The sequence below is a fragment of the Coenobita brevimanus genome, chromosome 42 (assembly GCF_032717465.1).
Source record: "Coenobita brevimanus isolate Jiangsu-jjx chromosome 42, ASM3271746v2, whole genome shotgun sequence".
NCBI lineage: Eukaryota > Metazoa > Arthropoda > Malacostraca > Decapoda > Coenobitidae > Coenobita > Coenobita brevimanus.
The window spans coordinates 1,767,501-1,790,128 of NC_136995.1; the positions used below are offsets into that span (position 1 = coordinate 1,767,501).

At 43.8% G+C, this 22,628-nt stretch overlaps 1 protein-coding gene across 1 annotated transcript; it reads left to right on the forward strand.

The window, feature by feature from the left end:
- The first annotated feature begins 9,407 nt into the window (after positions 1 to 9,407).
- LOC145397663 (uncharacterized) lies at positions 9,408 to 12,253 on the forward strand. The gene is made up of 2 exons (XM_080270703.1): positions 9,408 to 9,537; positions 10,061 to 12,253. Exons 1-2 carry the CDS (start codon positions 9,408 to 9,410, stop codon positions 12,112 to 12,114), a joined length of 2,184 nt encoding a protein of 727 aa, XP_080126829.1. The 3' UTR covers positions 12,115 to 12,253.
- Positions 12,254 to 22,628: the final 10,375 nt, after the last annotated feature.

The following is a 22,628-nucleotide window of genomic DNA, read 5'->3' on the forward strand; positions in this document are numbered from 1 at the left end:
AAGCAAAAACAAAAACAAGACAACAGAAAGCCAAATTCAAATTCCATTCATATAATTAATTTAGTTATTTTCATGTAAGGAAGAAGGAACCCAAGGCTAGTATGAGGAGCGAAACAAACAAAGGTCATGATCAACTTAATGTGGTGAGTGGATGGGTGTGGACAGGAAGGTGGAAACGTCTTCGGTACCGTATCCTTGTACAGGCGTTCTTGTCACAATCCGGATTTTAGAGTTGATATCTTCAGAGAGAGAGAGAGAGAGAGAGAGAGAGAGAGAGATATTAGCAATGGAATATGGTGTTAATTTTGCAATCAACAGGGAACAGTTTAATTTTCGTAAAGAGAGAGAGAGAGAGAGAGAGAGAGAGAGAGAGAGAGAGAGAGAGAGAGAGAGAGAGAGAGAGAGAGAGAGAGAGAGAGAGGACTTTATTAATAGATAATTCCATGATATTTATTTTACTTCTAAAACAAATTTTGATCGTACCAATGCAGTGCTCTCTCTCTCTCTCTCTCTCTCTCTCTCTGTTAAAAACTTTGTAATCCTTTTTCTTTCGATAGCAGAAAAAAATACCTCTCTCTCTCTCTCTCTCTCTCTCTCTCTCTCTCTCTCTCCGTGATTTCCGGTGTTAAAGTGAAATAATTAACAGCAAACACGAGCCTCACAGGGAAAGACACCTAAAGCAAGAGGGTAATTGTGAGGGGAAAGGTGTGTGTGTGTGTGTGTGTGTGTGTGTGTGTGTGTGTGTGTGTGTGTGTGTGTGTGTGTGTGTGAGAGAGAGAGAGAGAGAGAGAGAGATTGAGGAGGTATCAGCACACCTTATTCTCATCTATATAATCTGAATTTCTGTCCCCTTCTGTCTTTAAGATTCGATGAGAGAGAGAGAGAGAGAGAGAGAGAGAGAGAGAGAGAGAGAGAGAGAGAGACAGACAGACAGACAGACAGACAGAGACATAGACAGAGAGAGACAGACAGAGACAGACAGACAGACCCTAATGATGTCAGCTCTCATCATTCTTACCTATGATCGACGTTTCCCTCCCTTTCACTTTTTTCTTTATTACGTCATGAGAGAGAGAGAGACAGAGAGAGAGAGAGAGAGAGAGAGAGAGAGAGAGAGAGAGAGAGAGAGAGAGAGAGAGAGAGAGAGAGGTCAGGAAGTAAAGCCTAATGACTCCCTATCTTATACGTACTGTGCTCCTGTAATTTCCCCGTTTTCTAAGTTGTACCTCGAGGGGAGACTCCCATAGAGCACTAAGATAGGGACTTTTTCTCTGCTCTTCACGTATGGGTATATAAAATAGTTCCTTCTCCCTTCCTTCATCAGTCTGGTCTTTAGGCGATATCAAACCACTCCACATCTCAAGAATCTGTCTCTCAAAATCATATTCACAGTTCTACCAACGAACTTTCAAAACACACCACTTGGTTCGTTGAAATTTGAGACAAGATCAGTTTTTCGTTGCATAGAGCTTGCTGTAATAATTTTCTTAAACTGCTGCACACTCTCTGGGAGTCAGCAATCATAGTTGCTCTGCAAGTCTGTCTGAGAAAGAATTGCATATGGAAATTCTCACATAAAAATCACAATACCATCGCTACGAAACGCCTGTCCTGAGCTAAGTAATATTCCCTGCACTCACAAGAAATTAAAGAACAAAGCATCATACTGGAGTGCTTCTAAGGACCCACCACGAGGAATACAATAAGCTGACGAAAATTGCCTGGCATTGGCAAAAAAATACAAGTTGCATCATCGTACTGAGTCGAACAGTCAGAAGTCTCACTTGGGGTAGATAAAATCCCCTGGTGCTCACAAGAACTTAATAGAAAGCAAAGCATCTCGCCATGTCATATCACCAGCTTTCATGCTCGGAGGGAAAGTACACCTGCTTGGAGTCCGCAGGTAATCGGTCGCTCTTCTCAGCACAACCAATATCTGATGTATCCGTACGTCCCAGCCTTGACCCTACCTATCATGGCGGTCAGTGGGGCGGGTGGGGTCAGGAGGGTGACGTGGGGTGCGCGGTTATCAATGAAGGAGGCGCTCAGTTAGGCGAAGGAACCCCCGATGGATGTTTCTGGAGCTCGACAGTAAGTTTTGAGCCCTTGGCAGATTTTCCAGCTCCCCAGAAGAATGATCTATGGCAAAAGAGAGAGGAAGGAGGGACTCAGCCAACTGAAGGAACTCCTGATGGATGTTTCTGGAACTCAGCTGTGAATTTCGAGACTGCTACAGATTTCCCAGTTCCTCAGAAGAGCCACAAGGAAGAAGAAGGAGGCTGGAAAAGAGAGGAGACCTGGGTTGGCTCGGGAAGTGTGGAGGCGTGTGGTGGCTCCAGCAGTGCGAAGGAGGCGTGGGGAGACTGGAGGAACAATGGGGACGAAGAGCTAGACCTGGGTGTCAAAGGTGAGGTTATTGATGATGTGAGCACCTGGAGTTTGGACACCCTGAGGGAAGTGGCTCTTGGTTTACAAAAAGCTACCCAGTCAGGCAACCAAGAGGATGTCTGGGGAATGGATTCTGCTTTATATTTGGCTTCCCAGAACCAGGATTATCAGACTATGACTCCAATAAGCATCCCTCCAAGGTGCTGGGGACCTGCTGACTCTGACGCCACCTGTGAGTCATCAGTGCAGAGGAGTGAGCCCTGTCAACAAGCGGAGCCTCGACGTCGCAAGCTCAAGATGTACCAGTGGCCGCCACAAGAGGATCCTGAGCTGGAGAAGAAGAGGTTACGAGCCATCAAACAGTTCAAACAGAGACAGCGAGAGGAGCAGGAGGGACGGGAGCTGCGACGCTGCCTGGAAAACACCACCAGTGAGGTCAAAACACTTAGGGAAGAGATACGCAGGCGACGTCAGCAGGTGGATGCCCTTCAGCACCATTTCCTCACCGCTCACCTATTTGCACCAACGCCATCCTGCACCACCGCCTATTCGCACAAGTAGCACACCAGACAGCGGGAGGCGTTAGTGATCAACATGTGAGTATGAAAGAGATATTTGCTGTACTGCATTTCCTGTTTTGTGTGTTAAAAGAGAAGAGTCTTAAGCATAAAAAAATGTTATCGTAGTGAAAGTTAATATTCTGCTGTTATTTTGTCTTTTCTTTATTCTCTCTCTCTCTCTCTCTCTCTCTCTCTCTCTCTCTCTCTCTCTCTCTCTCTCTCTCGACTTCAATGGTCTACTCCCATGACCTAAAACCAAGTCACTGTTGCGTGGAATTCAGCGAGCCTTAGTTATGAAATAGGGATGAGTCTCCTTGGTTACTAATCAAACAGGCCCTCCAGTCTAAGCATGGCCATCAACTGAGCTAAAAGGCGTTAGGGATCTTTATCAGGTTAGAAAAAAATTTATAACTCTGATTTCTGTTTTGCAGGTGATGAGTGGGAGGTCGATGATGAAACGTGTGCCCTTCTAGATATCATGATTGGTGGTCAAGTGGTTAGAGAAGCGCCCTGGTATTCGAAAGGACGCGAGTTCAATTCCAGGCTGAGGCAGAGAACCATTTGATTATTAGAATTACTTCAGAACAAGACTTTGCTGAACCGACATGTCGTAAAAATACCCCCGCTAATACCATCACACCAGTCCTGAATGAGACGGCCCTGGTATATATTTAGCATGGACGGTGGGTATTAGTGCCAAAGTGGTGACATGTTGAGGTGCGCGCTACGTTGGAAGACTGAATGAGGCATAGGAGGCTTCGTAGCACCTCTTCCTTACTGATTTATTCTGTTTATCACACCCTGACATTTTCTTCTATGCTGTAAATATCGCTTCAGTATCTGCATGGATGGACTCAGCAACTTACAAGAGGATGCTGAGGTGAAGAATAAATCGCTGAGGAAAAGGCGTCACGAAATTTTCAGGGCTAATATGACCCTCAAATAGGCTGTCCTAAGCTGAATAAAATCGTCTGAAGTCAGCAAGGAGAGAGAGAGAGAGAGAGAGAGAGAGAGAGAGAGAGAGAGAGAGAGAGAGAGAGAGAGAGAGAGAGAGAGGTCACTGGATCAAAAGGGTGAATTCGGCCAAACGTTTCAGCACCGGAAATGGAGAGTAACTTTTTAGTAGAAGCTGGTGCAATAATAGAACCGTAGATTGTTGTTGTTTGTGGGTAGATACGGCGTAGATTGTAAGTGTGGTGGATCAGTGATGGTAGTAGTAGTAGTAGTAGGCCCAGCTGTTGTCGTAGTAATAGTAGTAGTAGTAGTAGTAGTAGTAGCAGCAGCAGTCACAGGTTCATCTGAAACGTGAATCCAGTGGCCTGCAGGTTGACGCTCTATTCCTGCAGTCCATCATCTTCCTCTCGGGGGATAGGGATGGAGACGAAGGGCGTTTGTATAACCTGGTAGAGGAGCCGCTTGATTATACCAGTGCCACCACATGAAGGCGCCACGTCCTGCCTTAGCACCAGCAGTATGGAGAAGAAACACAAAACGTAGTCATGAATTATTAAAAGAAAATGATGTATAAGAATGAAGTTGCATAAAAATGAAGTTGTATAAATGTAGAGGGGAATACTTACGCTATATTTAACATTTCTCAGGCAGCTCGTTATATGAAAATGTGATTACGATGGTGAGAGGGAGAGGGAGAGCGAGATACGATGATGCGCGGATGTCAGAACGAATACTTTAGCACAGAATGATTATATTACAAATTATCAGAGGCATGGATGAATGGAGATACGTCCTTACAAATAATGTACTTGTAGTTTTAGTAATCCTTTGTAGAGAAAACTATTTTGCTAATAAAGATTTGTTCCTAAAAGATTATTTCTGTAGTTGTCCTTCCTTTAATTATGTTACCTAAACTACTGTGATGCCCATCCTTACGTGGTGATTTGCATCCGGGTATTCGACTTGTGTGTGTGTGTGTGTGTGTGTGTGTGTGTGTGTGTGTGTGTGTGTGTGTGTGTGTGTGTGCAGGATACCACATGCAGGATACCAAGCCTAACCACAACACAAATAAGATCCCTCAAACATTTCCCCTGACATACGAGACTGGACCCTACTGTACATCCTATAATCACCAGGCCACTACCGTATCCACTGGGCCACCACCTCTCCCCAGCACGTGCCTGCATCCGGGGAAATATGTCTGTTAGCAAGATGGCCACAAAATTACCACATCACATCCTGTACTTGTCTGCTTCCTTCCCTTCCAGGAGTATTAGTCGTTTTCTGTGTGGCAAATAATTCGTAACACCCCTTCCACTGCGATTTATTATTGTGTATTAATCCTTAACACTCTCTCCTGTGCTATTTATATCACGGAACAGGAGATAGTGGTAGTAGACAATGGTATGAGGTAGGTTTAGGCATTTTGATTTTGGGGTTAGTTTATAAGCGTCTGCCCTACAAACTCAGAGCCAGTTACGTTTTCTGTTTCTCCTCCCCCCTACGCCTCCTCTCTCCTCTTCTCTCCTCCCCCCTACGCCTCCTCTCTCCTCTTCCCTCCTCTCCCTTCTCCCCTCCCCTCTCTCCTCCCCTCACCCCTCCCTTCTCCCCTCCCCTCCGTGACGTCGAGATGCCGGTGATTATTGGAGACAGGCTAGAGGTGGGTGTAGTGGTGTTGTTTTGGTGTTGGAAGGTGTGGTGTAGACTGCTGTGGTGCGGTGTGGGTAGGTTTGGTTTGGTGTTGGTATTGGTGTGGTAGTGTGCAGTGGTGTAGTGTGGTATAAAAAGCAGTGGTGTAGTGTGGTATAAAAAGCAGTGGTGTAGTGTGGTATAAAAAGCAGTGGTGTTGTGGTGTGGTAAAGTGATTGTGTATGTGGTGAGACAGTGGTGCTGTGGTGTGGTGTGGTGTCGTGAAATGAGGGTTAATTTGATGGAGAGAGCACAGCATACACACACACACACACACACACTTGAGCAAGGGGACGGGTGTGTGCGTGTGTGAAGGTCACAGCCTTGCCCTTAGATCGGACTATATGAGCTCTCAGCTCCCTTCCGGGAGGGTAAAAGCTGACGATCATGACCATCAAGACAGTGATCCTGACCGACCCGGTGAATTAGAGAGAGAGAGAGAGAGAGAGAGAGAGAGAGAGAGAGAGAGAGAAAATAAAAGTGCAAGACCCAATATAAGACTTTTTTCACTCTAACTTGGCCTAAACTTGTTATCTGAGCCGTGGTAATACATGCAGGAATATGGTGCTAGTCACGAAGAAGTGCTATGGAAAGGATGCAGAGCTGATTGTCTGCCACTGATTTAAGGGATTTTTTTTTTTTTTTTTTTAATGTGTCCTACTCTGGGCAAAGGCTTCAGAGCCTATTGCTTGGGGGCACTGACCTATCCAAGGCCCAGTAGTCCTCCTACACCTACACATGTCACCACTTCGGTGCTAACACCCACCATCCACAGTGGCGTCACCAGGGGTCAGATTTTGGGGGGGCTGTAGCCCTGGTGTAGGTAGAAGGGGGGGGCGAGTGAAGCGAGCCTATGCAGCTGGGGGGTACGGGGGGGGCTGTAAGCCCCCCCGGAAAATTTTTCGGAAATTGAGCAGTTTTAGGGGCATTTTTGAGGCCTATAGATGAAGAAAAAGTAAAATAAGGTCTCACAGGCTATTAATAAGAAACTTATAGGACACATGAATATTGATGGGCCTAATACCAGGTATCAGTAAGCCTTATGATATAATGTGTACAAGGTAAATGTATAAAGCTTTTTTGCAGATAATAGTTTTTCTTCATTTGCTAGTATTATGTGGTATCATAACGGTTTCTTAGTCTTACCATATTAAATTTGATAATTCAAAGAAGCTCTTTATTCAATGTATATAGTTATAATTGCCAAGATTTATCTTCCATTACCGGTACTGTGATAGGAAAACAAAGCCATTCACAAAAAAACAAAAATTATAAAATAGATCTCGTGCCGGTTCTTCAGCAGGTATATCAAGGTTATCACTTGTGCTGGGCGGTGGCTAAAAAATTAATGAGAAAATATATTATATATTAGAGAGAGAGAGAGAGAGAGAGAGAGAGAGTTTTAGCCTACTTTCCCACTCTGTACGTTTAGGACAATATCTTTGCAATATTGAGAAGTAGCCTAGGCCTAGCCGATTTAAAAAATCAATAAATAAAAATCCTGGCCTAAGCTTCATAAAATGACTACTGAAATAGTTTGATATAGGGCTACTTACACATGTCTGAATGGGTTCAGCTTTGGGGTTATCTGAGGTTGCTTCTGGCACCTCATTCCCAATAACAGCCACTTTTTCTTGGCATTCATCTGAGTCATCTATGGAGGTGCGGGTGCGAAAGAATTTCCTTATGTCACCCTGTCCCTGAGGATTTTTAGATGACCTTTTCATCACTTGAGTGGCTGCTGGCTGATATCCGCAAATGTATTATTGTAGAATAGCCTATAAAAGGGAAATGACATTCAGTTCTGACAGTCGAGTGTCGACTGAACCAACTACGTACTGCTGACTCTTTGTATAAAGTATAGGCTAGATCTCATATCTGTAAAAACAAAAATGAACAAGTAAAGTGAAGCGGCTAGCAATATACCGGAACGTAGTATCGTCTATACAGCCACTGAAACCAATACATTCAAATAAAATCGAAAACAACACAGGATTTAGCCACAGTTCACAGACACTTCTCAATGTAAACAAACATTCCGACTTTCGAACTTCCGATACTTTGAACATTCGAATTTGTGAAAAATTGCATAGATTAGATATTTTAGACTGCATAATCCAATTTTAAAGCTCCGTGATTAATATATACCATATTATATATTGTAAATATATAATAAGTCTGATAAATGTAATACAATCTTGCATTCTTTGTACAATAAATATATTTCAAAGAAAACCAAGCTTGGAAAAAGTATATGGGAAACTAATATATTATAACTATTATGATCTGAGTCATAGGTTTACGTAATTTGTGAATAACTAATCACATTATATAGCTATAAATAATATTGTATTAAACTAATATGGATGCACGAATAAAAGTGGATTGGCGGTAGGGGGTTGGGGGAAAGCTAGGTGGGTCAATGCCGAGCTGCAAGCATACTATGTAGGTGGTGATTTTTTATTATTATTTTGAAGGGCCGCAGTTTTGGGGGGGCTGAGTCCTTGATTTGGGAGGGGCTAAGCCCCCCCTAGCCCCCCCATGGTGACGCCACTGACCATCCATATTGAATACATGCTAGGGCTGTCTCATACAGGATTGGTGTATTGGTATTAGCGGGGGTATTTTTACGACATGTCGGCGGGTCATCTGGTAGATCAGGAAAGTCTGCTTTTTTTAGGAAATTCAAATCCTTAAACTGTTCCCTGCCCCAGCCGGGATTCGATCCTGGGTCCATTAGGACCGCAGGCCGCCTCTCTACCGATTCAGCCACGCCTCCCCCTAAATTAACAGTAAAGGGACGAAAATCTGGGCCAAGTTAAGGTGAAAGAAGTATATCAATGCCCAGTCGCCTTAATCTCGTAAGGGGTGGCCACAAACAAATCGCCTCCATGTCGCCCTGTCCCCCGCCATTTCACTGCCCTGCACCCAGCTCACCCCCCCCCCTCTCATTATACTTTACCACTCCATCCCTCCATCTCATCCTTGGCCTCCCCCTCCCTCTCCACCCCCCCCCACCTCACTCACATACACTCTCCTCGTCAGTCTTTCAATCTCCATCCTCTCCATATCTGATGCATGTAATTAGATCATTTAAATTTCGAAGTATTTTGCATTAATAAAAGACAAGAGGATATTGACATATAACATGTGGAATAAATCGCTAAGGAAGAGGTGTTACAGAATCTCAGAAATAATGATCTTAGTTACGAAAGGGAAAAATATTGTAGCCTGTCTTAGTGCTGAAAGGGTTGGATATTTGGTTTTATATTCTCTCTCTCTCTCTCTCTCTCTCTCTCTCTGAATATGAATCGTAAGACCTTTTTTGGCACTACTTGTCCTTAACCCTCACGTTGCACCACACCACGCCATCCAACAGATAAAACAATAAGCCTTTCACAAAACATGCTATCAGATTTTCTCCCTACAGTGATAAGGAAGGGATTTGTGTGTGTGTGTGTGTGTGTGTGTGTGTGTGTGTGTGTGTGTGTGTGTGTGTGTGTGTGTCCGTTTTCCGAGCCCCAGCAGTCTTCCACATGCCACCACTTCGGCGCTAACACCCACCGTCCATACTGAATACATGCTAGGGTTGTCTCATGCAGGACTGGTGTATTGATATTAGCGGGGGTATATTTACGTGTCAACAGGTCTTTAGTACATCAGTAAAATCTACTTTAAGGAAATTCAAATCCTTTAGACTGTTTCCCGTTCCACCTGGAGAGAGAGAGAGAGAGAGAGAGAGAGAGAGAGAGAGAGAGAGAGAGAGAGAGAGAGAGAGAGAGAGAGAGAGATTACTAACTACCCATTTTTCCCAGGATGATGGTCAGAACGCCACACAACGAGTCATCATTCACCCGGGAGTGGCTGGAGGTCATACTAGGTCAATACGAGTCCAGAAGAGGTCACAGGAGCAGCGTAGAGGTCACATCTTTCCAGGTCGCCCCAGGTCAGTTAAAAATTTCGTCATTCAGCAATAAAAAAATTCCTTACTTTTTATGTTGTTATGATACGGGTTGGTTCGTAAATGGCGCTCCACGGGAAACTCAACTCCCGTTATGCGTTGCGAGGTTGGCTCAGTCTGCTGGTGTGGGCGTGGGTGTGGCAGTGGGAGTAGGAAATGACTAACACTACCTGACCCGCCCCCACAACACACAACTGATCAACCAGTGGAGTGGAAGAGAAGCGTTATATATGAACCACCCTGTACAGTCTCGTCATAGAGTACGATATTGAATAGATTCTTTCGGAGACAACAAAAAAGTAAATAAATAAATAGATAAAATGATGTCATGATACTATCTATCTATCTATATACCTAGGCTGCTTCCCCCAAGGAAAGGGAGGTAGCCGAGACAGGACGACTCACTCTCCATTTAATCATCCATTCAAACACATTTATTCGCATCTTAGCCCCAAAGGGGAGAACGGACAGATCCTCACTACTAAAGGGATCAAAAAATCTCTTTCAGGAGCAAATCCGAATGACCACTTCAGCTCTCAAGTGGCGAAGGTGAAGCTTGAAGCACTGGTGACTTCACAAGAGAAGAAAAAGGATAACTTAAATGTGAAGGATAAGACAGGAAAAGGAAACGATGTTAATAAAGAGGGAACAAAAAATACAGACATTACTAGGATATCTAAGACTTATAACCTGGTGGCCAAGTTCCTGGTGAGCGATCCATGGGACCAGGAGTGGATCAAGTACCACAAGAGTCACCAGAGGGAGTTCCAGATCTACTCCAGTGTCATTCCAGAGCTGAACCGCTTCCAGGCCAAAGCCGCAGGAGACGAATACCACATCCAGTTGCCAGAATTCATCTACGGCTTGTGCGAAGGTGATGAATATGTGTTGGTCATGGAAGATCTCAGGGCGCGGGGCTACCGGACGCTGGATTATAAGGACACACTGGATCTGGAGCGGGTGCTGATGGCTGTGGATGGTCTGGCGAGGGTCCACGCCGTCTCACACGCTTATGACAGGGCTCACAACTTCCTGGAGCGGTACCCGGACTTCTGCACCAACCCAAGGATGGTGACTCACTACACGTCGGAGATGTCGGTGGTATATGATTGGCTTATCCAGGCACTGCGTCACGAAACTGGAGAGTCCTTGACTGTGCATCACAAGAATGGAGAGTCTTCAGCGGTGTATACCAAGAATGAAGAGTTTCCGGCCCTGCATGACAAGAATGTAGAGTCTCCGGCATTATATAAAAAAAATGAAAACTTCTCAGCACTCTTGGAAACAATGGTGGCCAACAGAGACGCGGTGTTACGCAAGTTCAAAGCCCTTTATCACAACGACCCTGAACAATGGGTTGAATGTTTATCGCATGGGGACGTCTGGGTCCCAAACCTGATGTACAGAGATGCAGATGCCCCGACGACAGGAAAGATGGAGAATGATGCAAGGGAAGGAGACCCACGCCAGTCTTCCACATTTTCAAAATCAAACCACACAAAAGAACCAGTAGACCTAATTATCATCGACTGGGCTGATCTTGCCTGGAGGAACCCCATCTTTGACCTCCAGGAACTCATCTTCACCTCCACTTCTAGAGACTTCAGAAAAGCTCACTTGGAGGAGGTTCAGAGTAGATACTTTTCGACCTTTGCAACAGCAGTAGAAGAAATGGGCGCAGGATTGGGAGACTTTAGCTTCCAGGATTTTCTAAAGGAGTGGAGAAGGACTTCTTTGGTTGGGATAATGATGGGGTTCATGCACGCACTGGTGACTCTCAGGGATCGGGAAGAGACGGAGCAGAATAAAGGGGAGGAATCAAAACCATCAGCCACTGCAAAGGAAAGGGAATCAGCACTATCACATGAAAGGGAAGGGGGGTCACTGCTATCGCACGACAAGGAAGAGAAATCAAAACCACACCATCAAACCCACGCCCAGGAAAGCATTTCAGGAGCCACCAACACCTCCTCGCAGCTTCCGAATGAGACTGCCGGTCAGGAAACTGTTTTTAGATCCACTGAACCCTCCTGTCAGATCCCCAAAAAGGTTTCTGGTCAAGAAAGAGTTTATAGATCCACCGAAGCCTCCTGCCAAATTCAAAACAAAGCTGCCAAACAGGAAAAAGAGTCAGGAGCCACTGAAACTTCCTGTGAGATCCCAAAAGAAGCTACCAGTCAGAAAACAGCTTCAAAATCCAGCGAAACCTCCTGCCAGGACAAAAACAAAGCAGCTGATCAAGATTCGAATCAGGAAAGAGTTTTAGGAGCCATCGAAGTCCCCTCCCATATCCATAACAAAGCCTCTGGTTCTGGTACTAGTTCCAGATCCACACGGGAACACAGTCAGCCCAGCTTTCTAGCCAGACTGACAGCAGGAGTGGCTAGGGTGACAATACCTCTCCTCCACCAGCCAGTCTTCCAATTCGTAGTGAGGGCGACATGGAGGAGAGAGCTAAACCCCTTGATCCAGGAACTTATGTCTGGCCGCAACAATCTGCTCAGCACCCGAGTTTATGACTTGCTGATTGAGGCACAGGAAAATGGCGTGTTCCAAATATGAATACATTTGAAGTAATTTTTATAGAATATTGTTACGAAATTTCATAAAAGTTGTATTAGATCTGTGTTCATATTCCCGTAAGGGCACTAGGCATTGACAAGTACGGTACGTGTTAATGGATGTAAAGCCAAACTGACACGATGAGAAGAGTAAAAATTATTGAGAAGAAATATTGACACCTGAGGGGATGCAACAGGCAATCGTGTGGTACATTTATGGTGGATATATACTGCATAAAACACATGTAAATAAAATGTTAATTCCTTTGTGTTTTGTTTTACTAATCTCTGTTCCCAAGACATAACACACACACACACACACACACACCAGCATTCTCACATCAGACAATTCAAGGACCATACTGTTGTTTACCGCGATAATAATTTCCATTTATTACAAGCAGCGTACAGGACCAACCTCTATTCCCATCCCTAATTAAAAGGAAGCTGTAGACGAATAATTTTGAGGCGAACGAGGAGCTGTAGGTAAAAAATTCAAATCTGTTCACTGTGTCTTTGTGAGCTATCTCTCGTGCCTTCTGTCTTTCTAATATCAGACTTGTTGGTGGTGATTCAAAGCTCATCTTGATTGTAGGAGTAACAGTATGAATGAGTTTCTTCCCCGTGGACTCCGACAAGGCTTCTGACAACACTTGAACACTGAAAACAGGCCCTCGTTAACTACAGCCAGGGGTAGGGGGAACAGAGTGAACGAAAGGGGCAGTGATGTAATGAACGAAGAGGTAGGGGTGCGGTGAACGAAAGGGGTAGGAGGATAGAGTGAACGAAAGGGGTAGGGGTATAGAGTGAACAAAAGGGTCAGGGGTGCAGTGAACGAAAGGGGCAGGGGTGCAGTGAACGAAAGGGGTAGGGGTGCAGTGAACGAAAGAGGTAGGGGTATAGAGTAAACGAAAGGGGAAGGGGTGCAGTGAACGAAAGGGGTAGGGGTGCAGTGAACGAAAGGGGTAGGGGTATGGAGTGAACGAAAGGGGTAGGGGTATGGAGTGAACGAAAGGGGTAGGGGGTATGGAGTGTGCAAAGGGGTAGGGGTATAGAGTGAACGAAAGAGGTTGGGGTGCAGTGAACGAAAGGGGAAGGGGTGCAGTGAACGAAAGGGGTAGGGTTATAGAGTGAACGAAAGGGGTAGGGGTATGGAGTGAGCAAAGGGGTAGGGGTGCAGTGAACGAAAGGGGTAGAGGTATAAAGTGAACGAAAGGGGCAGGGGTATAGAGTGAACGGAGACAAAACAATGAAACACTTTAAGAAAAATTAGAAATATATTTTTGTATCATTATGTTTTTCATATTACGTTTGGTGTCAAGATTTATTATTCTGTACTACACAACTGTACACTCATACCCCACTTAGAAATGCGAGTTAAAAAAAATCTTCCAAATCATTCAAATCAAACCACACATCAGAACTGACACGAGAAATGAAAATATACAGAAAAATGACATATACAGCTACATAGTTAATAATAGAGCTATAGGACATCAGTAAAGGGGGAATCGGAAAGAAAGTATCAGGAAAAAAAGTAAGTCAAAAAGTAACAACTTTTCCTGGGTTAGGTCAGGTTAGATTAGGTCAGGTTAGGTTAGGTTAGGTTAGATAAGGTTAGGTTAGATTAGGTTAGGTTAGGTTAGATTAGCTCTTTCCCTTACGTTTTTTAGTTACTTTTTTTCCTGATACTTTCTTTCCGGGAATCCAGTAAAGGTATATACGAATTTAGACATTAATCATTTGCGTTTCAGAAAATAACTCCAGTAATTTTTTAGGTGTGTCAAAATTGAATAAAAGAGAGAGAGAGAGAGAAAGACGCCACACCATAACATCATCAATATGCGAGGGTTTCAAGGCTTGCAGAAGAGTAGCTATCCTCCGTCCTCCTCTGCCTCCCCCACCCCCGAACCGCTGTCGCCGTGACCGTGGAGCGAATCCCTCCGTGGCGACACTCCATCGATGTGGTTGGCTTGGACGGCAGCTGGTAGGAGAACGCGAGGCTGAACTCTCCTGGGCCGAGTTTGTTGCCTGTATCTGGAAAAGGAAAAAATTGGGGAAAAATGTTAATGATGATAATGATGATGATAATAATAATAATAATAATGATAAAAATAATGGTACTACTACTAATAATAATCATACTACTACTACTAATCATCATCATCATCATCATCATCATCATCAGCAGCAGCAGCATTATCGAAGGCCTCTCCCGTCTTTCTCCACTCTGACCTCCTGCCTGTTAGCTTGTTCCATCCAGTCCTAGCATCTTTCTCAATCTCGTCCCCCCATCTTGTCCCCTGTCTGCCTCTTCCTCGTGACTAGCATTGTTCCAGTATTAATCTCTTGCTAAAAATTAGTAGTGAAGATGGAGAAAGCAATTTTAGGTCAAGTGAGAGGAAAATTGGTGTAGTCTCTCTCTCTCTCTCTCTCTCTCTCTCTCTCTCTCTCTCTCTCTCTCTCTCTCTCACACACACACACACACACAAATTGCCCAACCTCTCTTCTTTCTTCACATTTTCTCTCTCTCCAGACCCCTTTTCCTCTCCCCTCTCTCACCCCACACCTCCCAGAGTCATCTCCCTTCGTAGCTCACAACCTTTTCCTGCCCATTTCCCTCCTCTTTCCGTCATCCACTTCTCTCCAGGTCTCCTTCCTTCCTCCACCACCTTCTTTTTCTCCACACCACCTCTTTCCCTCTGCCCCCCCCCCTTCCTTCTCTCCCTTCCTCCCTTCAGGCTCCCTTCTTCCGTCACTTCGCTCTCCTCTCCCTCCCTTTCTATCTAATCACAGTGTCTTTCCCGTTTCCTCCTCCATTGTCCCAGTTTCTCTCCTTCACTCTATATCCCCTCTTCCCTTCGTCACTCCATCCTCCAGTCTTTCTTAACCCTTGTTGCTGTCTGTTCGTTGGCAAGAGCCCATTTTCTTTTTTTAACTGGTAACCCCGTTTGATATTACCTTTGTTATTGGCAGACCACCATTTTGTGTCCGTTGATTACTACCAGATATTCCACGGGCTGTGTTTAATAGGAGGGTTATATAAGACGAGTCGCTGGTGCCAAATCTCATATTGCAAGTGAGGCTCAGGACGGGAGGTGCCCTGAAATAAGCAGACTAAAACTTATAGAGATATTAACTCTAGCTTTGGCAGGTATTGGCGTCGAAGCTATAGAGGTGAAACGCTGGTACGGGCAAAATGAAAAAGCAGCAAGATTTAAACGAGACGGCCAGCGTTAAGGCCTTCCTGAGACATCATTATAAGATCACTCGCAGTTCCACAGACAAAGTTTTACAGGATAGCCTGTACGCCCTTTACAAGCGTTACTCCCGTGGCCAAGGCAGCACCCTGGCGTCCAAACTAAAGATTGAGCGGATCCTCTGTACAATGGGCGTGAGGACTGAAGCAGGGGATGGTCAGGAGGGCACTTATGTCGGCTTGAAACGTTGCCCACCCCCGGTTGTGTACCTATATCGCGTGCCCCTCCCCGTAAATGAGCTAAAGCTGTCTTCCTCTGCTTCGCCTGTCGAGGAAGACGAAGAAGAAGAGGAGTTATCTTTACCTGATGCATCCCTGTCGGAGCCGGAGCTCTCCCCAGGTTCCTCGCCGCAGTGGGAAGTTGAGATGTTCTTCCCTGCATCACATCTGCACGACGTGGACCCATCTCCTACCGACTCCTACGAGAGCGATTATGACACGTCTACCCCTCCCTCACCCGTCGTGTGGCCCTATGACCCCCCCACCTCTGACTCCTCCTGGGACGAAGAAGATGATGACTCTTCCTCGGGAGAGTCCATTTTGGAGTTAGATATTGATACCTCTGGATCACCCCCGTGGGGATTTGATTTATCTGCCTTTACCGATATGGTACAGCACTCTCCCCCCAGCTCACCCCAGAGGGAATCTGAGCACTCTCCCCCCAGCTCACCTCAGGTGGATTCTGAGTTCTCTTCCCTAAGCTCTCTCCATGGGGAATCTGAGCTCGCTTTCTGCAGCTCACCCCACGAGGAATGCGAGCTCACTCCCCCTGGCTCACCCTAGGAGGAGTTGGAGATCTCAGTCTTTGCTTCACCCCAGTCAGAGGAAGAGGTCTCACCCCCAAACTCACCAAAGTGACCACAACTAAAGACTCTTCTGTCTCTAATCTCTTTCACGACATACGAATACCATCGTGCAGGCCTTTCTTTGCCACACTATTCACTGTTTCTCTACCACACCCACCCTCCCCCGTGGCAGCCACCTTGTCGTGGTGGGGGAGCTTACGTGCCCCAGTGGTCCTGGCAGGGTCTGCCATGCTGGACACCTCGCTGCGGAGGGCACAACCAAGAGCTGCCGCCCCCCTGGGGAGAGGAGGAAAGAATACCTCCCCATTGTCCCTGCTTGTCGTAAGGGGCGACTACAAGGGGCTTTTTTCTCTCCCATCTTTCTCTTCTCACTATCCTTTTCTTCTCTCCTGTCCTGTCACTCTTCTTGACATTTTCGTGTTTCTTCCAACCGTTATTTCCCCTCTGCTCCCATCAGGTTAGACACAGGGTTCCATGACCTGAGTAGTTTAAGGACCTACCATTGATGTTGACCTCTTCTCCCCTATACCACTCCCACGCCAAGACCACCTCAACGCCCGCCTCAGTCCCATGTACCCATAGAGTGCTGGTTCTGTAATAGTCCTTCCTTCCTTCTACCACACTGACCACATCGTTTTCCCTACCACACCTGTCACATCCTTTTCCCTGCCACACCTACTACATCATTTTCTCTACCACAATCACCACATCGTTTTCCCATCCACATCGCCACATCTTTTTCTCTACCACAGTCGCCACACACCACCATCTGTCTTCTCTACCTCGCTGACGAAAAACTCCAGTTCTCTTACTTCTCTACCACACCCACCACACACCACCATCTTTGATTTTTCTACCACACTGGATAAAAACCACATATCTCTCTTTTCTCTGGAGTATAGGAGTTAACGAGACTGGCAGCTGACAGAGATCGAGCTGCCTGGATGACTTTTGTGTGTGGAAGTTTATGATCACAGTTTGATACCTTTCCAGAGAGCAGATGTTATTATTATTATTATTATTATCATTATTATTATTATTATTATTATTATTATCATCATCATCATCATCATTATCATTATATGAGAGAGAGGGTGTAAGTTGGGGGGAGGCAGCGAAATGACAGGGGTCAGGGTAACATGGAGGCGAATTGTTTGTGGCCATCCCTCACGTGATTAAGGCGTCTGGCAATAGATAGATATATAAAAAGGAGAATAGGATGCGTGCAAGGCAAAAGTTACCTATAGATACACCACTAACAAACTTTACTGGTTGATTTATGTTGTTGTTAACCCCGAGGTGGCTGGCTGAGCAGACCTATCAACCACAGACAAGTAACCATGCCTGCAGTGTCGTTTCCTGCAGTGATACAATGCTTCCCGTTATTTGGTTACGCGTTGTAAATGGTTTCCTGGATTACCGGAAACCATTAGTCTTGTCACTCCCTGTAGAGCAAGCGGAAGTGAAAAGAAGGGTAAGAGAAAGTGACAGGAAAGATAGGAGAATAAGAAGAGAGGAAAGCACACACACACATACACACACACAATAAATAAATAAATAAATAAATGTAAAAGGTGGAGGAGGAAGTAGGCAGCACTACATCGAGTGAGTGGATGCTGGTCGCCACTACCTACCCTGTACCAGCGGTGTTAGCAGTAATCTGTAGTCACTCGATCTACTAAACTACGCTGATGTTAATAAGCAGTGGAAGGCTATTACTATCTCGTCTGCATATCAGCTGATAAAAGGGCGTGTTTTAGATCACAGCAGATAACAATGGCGATGATGATGGTATCTTGTTGCTTGAGGAGGCTTCCTTGCACCTTTTCCTTAGCGATTTATTTTTAAATGTGGCTTTTAAATACCTTTGTACGCTACTCATGCAAAGCGTGGACATATTAGGACTCGTATGTCAAGGAAGAGGACAGTAAGGCGTCTCAAGCACTATAAAACGCTTGGCGAAAGGTGTTAGGGAGCTTACTGACCAAACAAAAATGTGAGCCAAGTTAAACTGAAAAGATTACAGATTATTGTGAAGCTGCTGGAAATACTGTAATGATTTAAGTTTGATAAAAGTAGGATATATACGCGTCTCACCCATAATAGCACGGGGAAATGGAGGGAAAACTAGTGAAAACTGCATTAAAGAGGGAGAAATGGGAACTTTTAGGCGAACTGTTCACTTTTTACTTTAACTTGGTCTAAAACTGCCATCTCTCCGTCTTGAATGCTGGATTCAAAGAGGAGATTAACGTTAGAATACGGTGCAAGTCATGAGAAAGTGCTATGTAAAGGATGTAGAGCCATACATATTATTGTCTTTCCGTCACTAAACTACGTGAAATAAGCTGCAAAAGGACGAAAATTTGGGCCAAGTAAAAATAAAAACAGTATATAACACGGCATGATAGAAAGACACTCGACCAAGGACATAACGCAATATAATGATAAACTCAGTACTGCAGGATAAGGAGGGTATTTTAAGCCACTAGAGATTTCGTATCACCTCTTCCTTGGTGATTTATTCTGCACATTAAAGCTCAGTCAGTCAGCTCAGTATTCCTTGGTGTGTCACTGATATAATCATGCAGATATATACAAAAATATAATTAAATAAGAGAATTTTAAATTATTTTCAAACTAATCCCACAACAGCTGCCACTCCTCATACTAGTTCTGTAAGCGACCTTTGAAGCAACAAGTGTGTACGATGATTAATGACGATATACGGTACAGTAGTAATTGTTTGATATAAGTGTGTATGTTAGAGTTTTATTTAGCGACAGGTATAATATTATTTTGATTTTTTATTGCCTGATATGACTAAATGTAATACATATATATCCCAGAATGAATAATACGATAGTGAAGTGCAACAATTATGTCAACAGAGGTCAGTGTTATTGAGGACCCTCTTGGCCAACAAAAACACACCCAGTTCAGGAATATTCTTTGTTCTTGTGTTCATGAAGGGGAAAAATGATTTATCACAACGAAGTGGAGTCATAGGTAAGTAAACTTGTGGGTTAATGCCTTAATTTATTGATACGTGGCACCCATACATGTTTTCCTGGTACTGTAATAGCGATGTCCCAATGCTGTTTTTTCCAACTTCCTTAAAGTTTCGTGAAGGTTAATTTATCATCTCGTGGATACTGCTGCATTTCTCTTCAGTAAGCACTTTTGGTATTGCAGTATAACCCTATTACCATCTAGTTCACAGTTAACGAGTTTACTGTTGTGGGGAAAGGAGACTTTGTAATATCCCTTCCTCTTGGTTAGATCTTTCGGTATTATTTTACAAGTGGACAATATGCAGTTTTGGAATTTTAGCACCATTATCGTATAGTATAGGCCCTATGGATCACAAATAACCCCCATTACCCCATTCAGAAATTGATTATTACCCTCCTAAGATAGGTTAGGTATGTTGGGTTTGGTTTGGTTAGTTTTATTGTGTTCGGTGAGGGGCATTTCCGACAAAAATGAAGGTCAGAAACATTCGAATCGCATCAAAAACTGCCAGAAAAATATATTGCACTACCTGGGGGGTGTATTGTCCACTTGTAAAAATTTACCGATCTTTCTTTGACGCCACTATGCTGTTATGAGTAGGATAATATTATTTCTTTAGTTTTGCAATAATGTGTTTGTATTTCACTGAGGTGAGAAGCAGTACAGACTCTGAAAAACATCCACTTCTGTTTTAAAAAATCCTCTTACTTGTTCTGTGCTTGTGAAGGTAATTAAATTATTAAGTTTAGCTGTGGAAATTTATATATGAAAAATAATGAAAAGTAAGCTAAAGAAGACCTAACCTAACATTTAAAACCTCAAGTATATACTTGTTCTTATTTCAAAGTTAGACCTAAATGATAATAAATTCAAGGCCATAGACTGTGGCTTTCACTGTTAGGTTAGGTCCTGTTAGGTGTGATATGTTTACTATCTATATATAAGACTAATGTGCTAGGGAGGGATGCCTTCATGTAGTGGTACTGATATGACTGGGTAGTGGAGCTGACTGGTCATACAGACAACCCTTAGTCCCTTCCTTATTGCCTAAAAATAGGATGGTGGACTGCAGAATGATAATTTTAGCCTGCAGTTCACCAGGTTGCAACTACTATTATTACTCCTGCTGCTGCTGCTACTACTGCTACTGCTGCAACTACTACATAAGGCTACACAATTAAATTTAAAGACAAAACTGAGGAGAACCCCCATTTGCAGATGTTGACAATTTTTTTTTTTTGACAAGGATAAAGTTTCATCATATTTCAATGTCATTTTATGACTGAAATACTACTTACATAACTACAGTAGTGTGATGCCAAAGATTTGACCAGTGAATGTTGTTTAAACATTTAGATTAGATCCAGTTAGGCTTTGCTTGTAAAATTGATGAAGTCCGTGAATTAATAACTTCACTACCATACAGCATTACACTCTTAACACATGCCGATCTTTGTATGTGGCATGTGTTAGGAGTGTAATGTTATATGGTAGTGAGACCTGGACTGTAAAGGAAGAGGATATTCACAGGCTCAAATGTGCGGAAATGACAATGATTAGGTGGATGTGCAGTGTGTCCCTGAGTGCAAGGCCTGGGGGGGCTAGGTTTGCAACGGAAGAGTTGAGAGGTAGGATGGGACTTGAGTGTATTGGTGTTGTGATGAGGAGAGGTTGATTGAGGTGGTTTGGGCATGTAGAGAGGATGGAGGATTATAACTGGATGCAGAAAGTGAGAATTGTCCAAGTCAGGGGTAGGGTTGCAAGAGGTAGACCGAAGAAGACCTGGGATGAGGTCATTGAGCGTGACCTCAGGGATAAGGGACTGAATAGGGAGGCTGCCAGAGATCAAGCATTGTGGAGAGCCTCCATTAGATGACCAAGGGTGATGCATGCAAGCATGTTGGAGCCTTCAAAAACGAAACGAAACGAAAAAGTATGTATTTCAGGAACTTTGTAACCTATTGCAGTACTGTATATACTTTGATAATCAGGCAGCTACAGTTGAAGAAAAAGTTAGCATTTTTATGTAATTTGAATGATTGCTGACTTGCTGTTGTAGTTTTTCACCAAACTTTCTATTATACTTTTTGGTCGTTCAGATATCGTAAGGTACATTATTGTGTGGATTACATTTTGTATGTGAGTACAGTATTCTCATTCACTACATTTCATATTTTCTGTGACCATAACCACCACCATCATCATCATCGTCACCATCATCATCCAGACCTCTTTCCCCATGTAAAGATGCAGTGAAGTAGGGTCCAGAGACCAGCAAAACCGTGATAGAAGGAAAAACTACATTACATGAAAGTCTAACCAATTGAATGAGTCACTCTCTTTCACTGACATAGCACGGTAATACCTGTTATTCATTTGGTATTTACCCCTTTGATCCAGTAATGTCTCGTTGTTTACTAATGCTAGAACAGTCTTCACCATGACAGGGTTAACATGTCACAGCAGTGGTACATTACAGACCCAGTGCAGGTAAATACTCAACAGCAGACCCTTGTTTTACGATGAACTGGTATGCAATGAATAGCTTATATGCCGACTTAAAAGTCAGGACATTTTGGTCCAATATAAAGTCTCACTGGTTGATGTTTGATGGCAGTTTTCGCTTATACTGTCACTGGCATGCAAGCTTACAGTCAGTTGTACGTTTGAAGATAGCCTTTGAACTTATTCACTATCCAGTGTGTTATCATCAGAGATGGAACAGTAGTATGGTGTTAGAATTCAGGCAGCAAGTGAAGTGCATGAAAATTAAATAACTACCACCTTCTGTGAGGTGCAAACTAGTTTTTAGACATATTTTTGGTGGTAAGCAGGAATTGATGTGAAATAACTGCCAATTTAGGTGAGGTGGAAACTTGTTTTTTTTTTTTTTTTTTAATGCGTCTTTATTCTAAAACAAGGGAATGATGTATACAGTAACTATAGGGAGGGTGAAAAGTAGGGATGTGAAAATGAGGAGAAAAGGGCAAGAGGGGTCAAGAAGGATAGAGTGTAAGGGTTGTATTTTCAGTGGTACAGGAAAATTAGAACAGTACAGACTCGCAGATCTGAAACTTCGGTTTCCAAAAAACTCCCTTCAAATCTGAAACTTCAATGTCCCCCAAACTCCACTTTTCAAAATATTTTTCATGTGATAAAGGGTTGTTGGTATCACACAGCCAGAGCTTGTATGAAGGCTCTTCCCTCCCATTATTTTTTTAAATGTGCAAACAAGGTATTATAAATTACTAATACTGTACAAGGTACTTCACTGTATTTACTCTTGATGGTACTGTAGGCTAATAATTACATGCTTCCATCATTACTGATCTTTATTATTTCACATTCCAGAGTTAACCATTTTCTGCAAAGCCTTTTGACCCAAGCATTTAGGATTTAGGCAGTGTTGGCCATCATCCACTCACTTGATGTAGT

Excerpts from the sequence above, each read along its gene's own strand:
- LOC145397663 (XM_080270703.1), top strand. The coding sequence starts at position 9,408 with ATGATGGTCAGAACGCCACACAACGAGTCATCATTCACCCGGGAGTGG. Across the intron at positions 9,538-10,060 it reads ATCTTTCCAGGTCGCCCCAG|GAGCAAATCCGAATGACCAC; the intron begins GTCAGTTAAAAA and ends AATCTCTTTCAG.